The sequence below is a fragment of the Chiloscyllium plagiosum genome, chromosome 36 (assembly GCF_004010195.1).
Source record: "Chiloscyllium plagiosum isolate BGI_BamShark_2017 chromosome 36, ASM401019v2, whole genome shotgun sequence".
In the NCBI taxonomy this organism is placed as follows: Eukaryota; Metazoa; Chordata; class Chondrichthyes; order Orectolobiformes; family Hemiscylliidae; genus Chiloscyllium; species Chiloscyllium plagiosum.
This window is the reverse complement of record NC_057745.1, coordinates 35,971,456-35,981,014: the sequence shown is the minus strand read 5'-3', so window position 1 is coordinate 35,981,014 and position 9,559 is coordinate 35,971,456. Positions and strand designations below refer to the sequence as shown.

At 42.5% G+C, this 9,559-nt stretch overlaps 1 protein-coding gene across 2 annotated transcripts in view; it reads left to right on the top strand.

Moving 5' to 3' along the window:
- Positions 1-9,559, top strand: part of selenos (selenoprotein S) — a 40,485-nt gene that overhangs the window by 253 nt on the left and 30,673 nt on the right. For both annotated transcript variants that reach the window (XM_043677671.1, XM_043677673.1), the window contains exon 2: positions 1,761-1,904. In XM_043677671.1, the coding sequence (XP_043533606.1) occupies positions 1,761-1,904 (144 nt within the window). The remainder of the gene's footprint in view (positions 1-1,760; positions 1,905-9,559) is intronic.

Here is a 9,559-nt window from a genome sequence, read left to right as displayed (position 1 = left end):
GAGGAGAATTGTGGGGGGAGGTGGACGGATGGGGATAATAATGTGGAATGTTAAAGGAACTGAGTGAATTGGGGGGAGACAGGGAATCGGGGAAAGGGTGGGTGGTTGGTGTAAGGATGTGAAGTAGGTGGCAGGAAGTACAGAGTTGCAGGAAGTGCAGCGAACGTGGCAGGAACAAGCAAGGTTTGCATGCTGATTTGCCACTGTCAGCTATGACACCCTGATTTAGTGATAGTCAGGTGCATTGTAGCTTAATGTGTACTCTTGGTTCATATCTGTATGCATATATTTAAAGATGTCAGTATCATGTGCGCATATATTGTATAAGGATAAATATCGCCAATGATCTGTCCTGGTCCATCCACGCTGACACTACCATCACAAAAGCACGCCAGTGCCTATACGTCCTCAGAATTCAGCATGTTCATAATGACTCTGGCCAATTTTTATAACTGCACCATAGAAACCTTCACTGCTTGGTATAGCAACTGCCCTGCCCAACACCACAGGAAATTACAGAGAGGATGAACACAGTCCAGTCTGTCATGAAAACCTCCTATCCCAGTTATACTGTCTTCCACCAGGCAGAATATACAAATATTTGAAAATATGTGCCAATGGATTTAAGAACAGCTTCCTCCCTGCTATCAGGTTTATGAAAGGAGCTCTTACGTATTAGAGTTGATTCTTTTCAATTGTAGCAGTATATTCTGCATTTTGTTCTATCACTGTTGTACCTGGTGTAATGTATGATTTGTTTGGTTAACATGTAAAATAATATATTTTTCTATCTCTGTACCTGTGGCAATGATAAACCAAATACATCAAGCCAAATGTACATTAATCATTTATAACTCATGGAGGTATTATGGCACAGAAAGAAGCCATTGAATCCATGCTGGTTTCTGTAGAGCAGTCCATTCCCCCATTTGATTCTCGTAGCCCTATATGCGTTTCCTTCAAAAGTCCATTCGATTCCCTTTTAAAATCATTGATCATTCCTGTCTCTTGTGCTGATGGGGAGCAAGTTCTCGGTCATTACCACTTATATTTATATTTCATGCCCAAAACCTTGCTATTTAAACCTTGTTCCATTAGCTCTACATGTGGCCCAATCAGAGTATGATTAAAGTTCAGTATAATCCCCCCAGTCTTTCTACTCAATAACTCTGCTGATAAAGGCCCAAGTTGCCATATGTTTGACAGTTACATTCCCAAGAATTCCGATCAGTTTCAAAGATACTTACACACAAATCTATAGATACGTCACAAAACTATTGGATAATAAGCAGATTGTTGTCCCAAATCTAGCAGGAGTCACTCAAAGGGATCAAGAGCAGGGGACTTGGCAGCTGTGCTTGCTCCAGGGACACAGCAGAGGACCAGGTTTTAACAAACTAATAGCAGCATGAAGCCTGTAATGAGCAAATCTGAAAATGTGTTGCTGGAAAAGCGCAGCAGGTCAGGCAGCATCCAAGGAACAGGAGAATCGACGTTTCAGGCATAAGCCCTTCTTCAGGAAGATTTTAACCTACTGCGAATCCTCTTACAAGGATGCCTTCCTTGAAGAAGCTCTCTTCCTCTCCTGCTCCTTGAATGCTGCCTGACCTGCTGCGCTTTTCCAGCAACACATTTTCAGCTCTGATCTCCAGCATCTGCAGCCCTCACTTTCTCCATGAGCAAATCTAAGCTCAGTTATTTGCACTTGCTTTATCATGCTGGAAAAATAGTGTCAACAGTTGATTCCATTTTCCTTTCAGTGATGCAGGTGCTAAACATTCTGTCTGAATATGGTTGGTACATCCTCTTCAGCTGCATTGCTGTCTACTACATGTTGCAGAGGATTAACGGTGTGTTGCAGTCAAGAAGCCACAAGCGGACGCAGACTTCCGAAGCTCAGCTTGGTACAGACTTTGTCTTATTTGCATTTTGTGTGAAATATGCTGTCATCTTGTCTTTCTGAGCGTGTTGTAAACTTGCCATTCTGCCTTGAATGCAGAGCAATAACAGACTCTTGACTTTGAAGGTTTTAAATACATAAAAGAATAGCTAGAATTTTAAAAAGAGAGAATCCTGAAAGTCATTGGTGATAATGGATTATTTTGTAATTTGTTTCCTGATTTCTCCAATCAATCAGACTGGACCAAACAATGGTACACTCTATGGGAAGTGCACCCATGAAAATCAGATACAACTGTTTTCTCAATGTTGAGGAGCTAGCAGACAGCCTTTATTGTAATGTGGTTGCAATACAAGTGGCTGGAAATCATGCCATGGCTTAATCCCATCTGGAGAAACTGAATCCAGTTCTGGGCCCCATATTTCATAGAATCATAGAACACTTACGGTGTGGAAAGAGGTAATTTGGCCTATTATGTCTGTACGGACCATCCAAAGAGCGTCCTACACAGAACCAGACCCCATTCTATTCCTGTAATCCAATATTTAGCATAGCTACTCCACGTAGTCTACATATCTTTGGACTGTGGGAGGAAACCGGAGCACCCAGCAGAAACCCACATGGATACAAGGACAATGTACAAAATCCAGACAGTCACCCAAACCTGGAAACAAATCCAGGTTCCTGGCTCTGTGAGGCAGCAGTGAGCCGAAATTTCGGGAAGGATGTAATGGCTTTGGAAGGGGTGCAGTGCAGAACAATAATCAAGGCTAAATTATGTGGACCTCAGCTAGGTTTCTGCTTCCTTGAATATAGAAGTTAAAAATCGCACAACGCCAGGTTATAGTCCGACAGGTTTATTTTGGAACTACTAGCTTTCGGAGCGCTGCTCCTTTATCAGGTAACTATTCAATATATTGTATCATTTGCACGACACTGTGATCTTTTGCTATAGCTTCTCTGTCTTATGATCCTGCCCCAGTAGTTACCTGATGAAAGAGCAGCGCTCTGAAAGCTAGTATTTCCAAATAAACCTGTTGGATTATAACTTGCTGTTGTGTGATTTTTAACTTTGTCCAACCCAGTCCAGCACCGGCACCTCCACATCTTGAATATAGAAGATTGAGTTGATTGATTGCTGTTTAATATAATTAAAGGATTTGATAATGTAGTTAGAGAAGAACAGTTACTTCCAGTGGGATGGGCCTGAACAAAGGACCTCAATGAAATCCAAGCTGAAGCAAACTGGATTACCCTTAGCTGAGCCTCTGAACATTGCTAAGAGAGCCTATTTACAACTTGTTACAATCCTGGACCAGACTGCCAAATTTATGTTACAAGAATAGGCAGGGTGGAAAAAGAGCAGGGGGTGTAGCATTGCTAATTAGAGAGTGCATCACAGTTACAGAAACAAAGGTTTGTCGACTGAGTCAGTATGGGTGGAAGTTAGTAACAGCAAGGGAACAGCTACCGCATTGGGGTTTTCTACAAACCCCCTAATATCAGTAGAGAGATTGAGGATCTCCTAGGCGAGCAGATTCTAGAAGAATGCAATGTAGCAGGGTGGTTGTTATGGGTGATTTCAACTTTCCCAATATCGACTGGAACCTCCTAAGTGCAGATGGTTTGGATGGAGCCGTTTTTGTCAGGTGTGTTCAGGAGGGTTTCCTTTCTCAATATGTAGACAGAGCTGAAAATGTGTTGCTGGAAAAGCGCAGCAGGTCAGGCAGCATCCAAGGAACAGGAGAATCGACGTTTCGGGCATAAGCCCTTCTTCAGGGCTTCTTCTTCTTATGCCCGAAACGTCGATTCTCCTGTTCCTTGGATGCTGCCTGACCTGCTGCGCTTTTCCAGCAACACATTTTCAGCTCTGATCTCCAGCATCTGCAGTCCTCACTTTCTCCTCAATATGTAGACAGACCGACGAGGGGAGAGGCCATTTTGGATTTGGTGCTCTGCAACGAGCTAGGACAGGTGTCAGATCTCTCGGTGAGAGAGCACTTTGGTGAAAGTGATCACAACTGCTTCATATTTAGCATAGCCTTGGAGAGTGAAAGGAGCTGAAAATGTGTTGCTGGAACAACGCAGCAGGTCAGGCAGCATCCAGGGAACAAGAGAATCGACGTTTCGGGCATAAGCCCCAGCAGTTGCTGAGGGAAGATATTTAATTGGGGAAAAGGAAATTATGACACTATCAGACAGGAGTTGGGAAGTACAGAATGGGAGCAGTTGTTCCACAGAAATGTCTGTTGTGCCCTGTGGAGACTATTTAAGGAGCAGTTGTTGTGAGTGATGCACAAATTTGTTCCTCTGAGGCAGGTAAGAAGGGGTAAGATTAAGGAACCTTGGATAACGAGTACAGAGGAACTTCTCATTAAAAGGAAGGCGGCAGCTTACGTAAGGTGGAGGAAGCAAGGATCTAGCACAGCTTTAGCGGATTACAGGCTTGCTAGAATGGAGCTCAGGAATGGAATGAGGAGAGCCAGGAGGGAGCACGAGAAAGGCTTGGCAAGAAGGATTAGGGAGAACCCAAAGGCATTTTACTCATACATGAGGAATAAGAGAATGATCAGGGAGAAGGTAGGGCCAAACAGGGATAGCATAGGGAACTTGTGCGTGGAGTCTGAGCAGATAGGGGAAGCCCTAAATGAGTTTTTTGCTTGAGTTTTCACTAAGGAAGGGAAACTTGTTGTAAATGAAAACTTAGAGGAGCTGGGAAACATTAAAATTGATAAGTCTCTCGAGCCAGATCAGATTTATCCTAGGCTGCTCCAGGAAGGGAGAAAGGAGGTTGCTAAGCCACTGACGAGAATATTTGCCTCCTCACTCTTCACAGGAGTCATACCAGAGGATTGGAAGGAGGCAAATGTTGTTCCTCTTTTCAAGAAGGGGAATAGGGAAATCCCTGGCAATTACAGACCAGTCAGTCTTACGTCTGTGGTCAGCAAAGTTGTGGAAAGAATTCTGAGGGATAGGATTTATGACTATTTGGCAAAGCATAGTGTGATTAAAGGCAGTCAACATGGCTTTGTGAGGGGCTGGTCATGCCTCACAAATCTTATTGAGTTCTTTGAGGAGGTGTCAAGACTGGTTGACGATGGTAGAGCAGTGGATGGACTTCAGCAAGGCATTTGATAGGGTTTCCCATGATAGGCCCATTCATAAAGTCAGGAAGTATGGGATACAAGGAGATTTGGCTATCTGGATTCAGAATTGGCTGGCTGACAGAAGGCAGAGAGTGGTTGAAGATGTGAAGTATTTTGCCTGGAGGTCAGTGTTGAGTGGGGTCCCGCGGCGCTCTGTTCTTGGGCCTCTGCTCTTTGTAGTTTTTATAAATGACTTGGATGTGGAGGTTGAGGGGTGGGTTAGTAAATTTGCAAATGACACAAAAGTTGGAGGTGTTGTCGATAGTATAGAGGGCTGCTGCAGAGCCTGCAGATAGGATGCAGAGCTGGGCTGAGAAATGGCAGATGGAGTTCAATCTGGATAAATGCGAAGTGATGCATTTTGGAAGGTCGAATTCGAATGCTGAATACAGGATTAGAGACAGGATACTTGGCAGTGTGGAGGAACAGAGGAATCTGGGGTACGAGTACATAGATCCCTCAAAGTTGCCACCCAAGTGGATAGGATTTTTAAGAAAGCATATCGTGTTTTGGCTTTCATTAATAGGGGGATCGAGTTTAAGAACCGCGAGGTTTTGCTGCAGCTCTACAAGTCCCTGGTGAGACCACACTTGGAATATTGTGTCCAGTTCTGGTCGCCCTACTATAGGAAAGATACAGAGGCTTTGGAGAGGGTGCAAAGAAGGTTTACCAGAATGCTGCCTGGACTGGAGGGCTTGCCTTATGAAGAAAGGTTTAATAAGCTCAGATTTTTCTCTCTGGAGAGGAGGAGGAAGAGAGGAGACCTCTCATTATCTTGGAGGTATACAAGATAATGAGAGGAATAGATAGACTCAATAGCCAGAGACTTTTCTCCAGGGCAGCATTGACTGGTACGCGAAGTCTTAGTTTGAAGATATTAGGAGAAAGGTAGAAAAGAGACGTCAGAGGCAGGTTCTTTATGCAGAGAGTTGTGAATGCTTGGAATGCATTGCCAGCTGTGGTGGTGGAAGCAGAGTTATTAGGGACGTTTAAGCGACTGCTGGACATGCACATGGATAGCAATGAGTTGAGGGGTGCGTAGATTAAGTTACTATATTTGACATTAGGATTAAATCTTGGCACAACATCATGGGCCAAGGGCCTGTTCTGTGCTGTACTTTTCTATGTTCTATGTTCTAATCTGGTTCGGAACTAGTAATTTCTTTAAAATGTCGACAAAGTGTGAGATCCAGAGTTATTAAGAGAATATTGCCAAAGACTCTATAGCTTTGAACAAAGAACAACAAAATACACTGTTCAACATCAGAACAGTAGTACATGTGAAACTCATTTCTAACACCCAGAATTAACACTGTAGTAAATATGCCTGTGATTGAATATCTTGCAATGCATGACAAAGTAAATACGATCAAGATAGATCCCAAGAACTTTTCAGCCGTTCCTTCTTGACATGAATGTAATATGTCATCAGATTTCATCAGACTTCACAAGGGAATCACAATTCTTCACTTTTATTGATTTGGCCCTGAAATACTGTGTGCAAGCTTTTCAATTAGTATGCTTTCAGCTGTGCTGGTATTAATACTCAAAGGGTCCTTCTGAGCCCTTCATGGATTAGGTGAACAATAATCAAAAGGGGAAATACAAAGAAATATTTTAACCCAGTAGATCCATTAAGGATCTGGAACATTCTGCCTGAAACCGTTCTCACAACCACAGTATGGAGAGTAGGCCATTTAGGACTGAAGTGAGTAGAAATTTCTTCTCAAATGATCGTGTATCTGTGGAATTCTCTACCACAAAGGCTGTGGATGCCAAGTCACTGAATGTGTTAAAGGAAGAGCTTTTAGATTTTAAAGACATCAAGATTATAGGAAGGATAGCAGGAATATGGTTTTGAGATCGAAGATAAGCCAATGGGTTGAATGGCAGAGCATGTTCTTTGTTTTCTGTTTAAAAGATGATGTAAGTGGTTCCCATTAAGGGGAAATGGGCAGGTACTTGAGATTGAGAAATTTAATGGTTACAAGCAAAAAACAAGGGGAAAGACTTAGTGAGGAGTTGTGAACAGTTGGATGGCTCTGTGCTATTAGAATTCAGGAAGAAATTATAAGAATTAGTGGGCCGTTAAGATTTGGAGTGGGTTCTGAGGCTTTATCTTGGAGAGCTGGGAAAGTCAGAAGGCAGTGACTATGCTGGGCAAAACAGTGAACTTTTAGAACAGCTCGGCTGGAGGGCACGGCAAGTTCTGCAGAAGAGACTAACCCTAACCATTGCCAGAATATTGTCAAGGCTCATAGTTTTCTCTTTATTCCTCTTTGTTTCCAAGATTTGTACCTAGGTAAGTGTACCTAAGATGGTGTCATAAGAGGTGACATTGTCACGTACTGAAGTACAGAGTACAATAAAGGGTATTCTAAATTAAAGGTGAAGGGAAGGCTAGAACAATTCACGGATGTGTCTCGGTATTTATGAAGGAAGAGGAGTCTGACAAATATCTGTGGAAGTGGTGATGGAGGAGGGAATATACAGTGAAAAGTACAAGGGCAGAGGTACCAGAAAGACTGGCCAAATTAAGGGGAAACAAGCCACCAATTCTGGATGGTTTGCATCTCAGATTACTGAAGGAAGTGAGGCCGGAGGTAGTGAAAAAGTTATTATAATCTTCTAAACATACATGTAGACAGGGGAAGTGCCTAAGAATTGGAGACTATTCAGATGTGCGGACAGTCCTAGCAACTATGCATCAGTTCATCTAACATCTGTATTGGAAGGCTTTTAAATCATTAATCAGGAAAAAAGTCAACAAGCAAAACTGAAGTTCATTGAATAGAAGGATTGGTGTATATTTGGATTTTAAAAATAGCTTAAGGACAGAAAGTATCAATTCAATTGTCAGTTTCAGACTGGAGCATGGTGAATAATGACGTTCTGTAATGATTAGTACTAGGGCCACTTTTGTAGAGAGTAAAATTTTAGTATTTGCTAATGATGTCAAACAGTCGGGATGATGCAAATTCCCTGTTTTCCCTGGGCAAAGATGGGTTAGAAGAAATGACAAATGGTGATGGGATTTGATACAGAAAAATGTGAGCTTCCGCAAATTGACAGAAGGGATGTTGACTGGTAATATAGGTTAATGGTGCAGCTCTAAAATGTGCAGGGACAGAGGGACATCAAGCTTTGAAAGTGACAGGACAGATTGAGAGGATGATTAGCAAAGCATTATATGATCTTTGGGATTTATAAATTACAGCTATTGAATGGGAAAGCTGGGATGTTGTGCAGAATCTTTTAAAAAGCTCTGGTTAGGCCCCATTTGAGAGTATTATATACTGTTCTGGTCACCACATGTTGGAAAGACAAAGGGTCTTGAAAGGGCGCAGAGGAGATTTATCACAATGGTTTGAGAGATGCAAAGGTTCAATTACAAGTTTAGATTGGAGAAGTATTTATGCATGGAGGAAAGCAGATCTTGGGGAGATGGTTGGGATAAACAAGATTGGAGAGGTTTAAAATAAGGCAGGCAAGGAATAAAATCTTCCTTTCAAATGGTGCAGTAACCAGAGAGAAATCGTATAAGTTTTTGGGCAAACGTTGCAGGTGAAATTGAGGAAAAACTTGTGAGGCAGCAACTGATAATGGCCTGGAATACTACAGAAATTATCAATGATTTCAAAATGAAATTGCAAGGTGAACAAACCCTTCAGTTCAGGGTTTGCCAGCATTTCCCTCTGAACCCTGCCATCTCAATGAGATGTTTTTAATTGTTGGAGTTATACCAGCCTCCATCACTTCATCTGGCAGTTCATTCCAAACATGAATCGCCCTCTATGAAAAGGTTGCCACTTTGGTTCCTTTTATTATCTCTGCCCTCTCACCTTAAACCTATGCCATCTAGTTTTGGACTCCCTAGCCCTGAGAAAGACTTTGTCTATTTATCCTATCCATCCCCCTCCATGATTTTATAAACCTTTATAGTGTCACCCCTTGGCTGCCGACGCTCCAGGGAAAATAGCCTCAGCCTATTCAGCCTCTCCTTGTAACTCAAACCCTCCAATCCTAGCAACATATTTAAATATTTTCTGCATCCTTTCAAATTTAACAAATCTTTACTGGAGCAGGGAGACCAGAATTGAATGCAGTATTCGAAAAGTTGCCAAACCAATGTCTTGTACAGCCGCAATATGACACCCCAACTTTATAGTCAATGCACTTACCAATAAAGGCAAGTTTATCAAATGCTGCCTTAATTACCTTGTCTATCTGTGACTCCACCTTCAAGGAACTGTGACGTTGCACTCCAAGATCTCTTTGTTCGACAACATTCCACAGGATCCAACATTAAATGCATAAGTCCTGCCCTGATATACCTTTCCAAAATGCAACAATTCACATTTAACTAAATGAAGTCTCACCTGCCACTCCTTGGCCCATCTACTCAAGGTCCTGTTGTACTTTACGATAAGCGGCACGGTGGCACAGTGGTTAGCACTGCTGCCTCACAGCGCCAGAGACCTGGGTTCAATTCCTGCCTCAGGCGACTGACTGT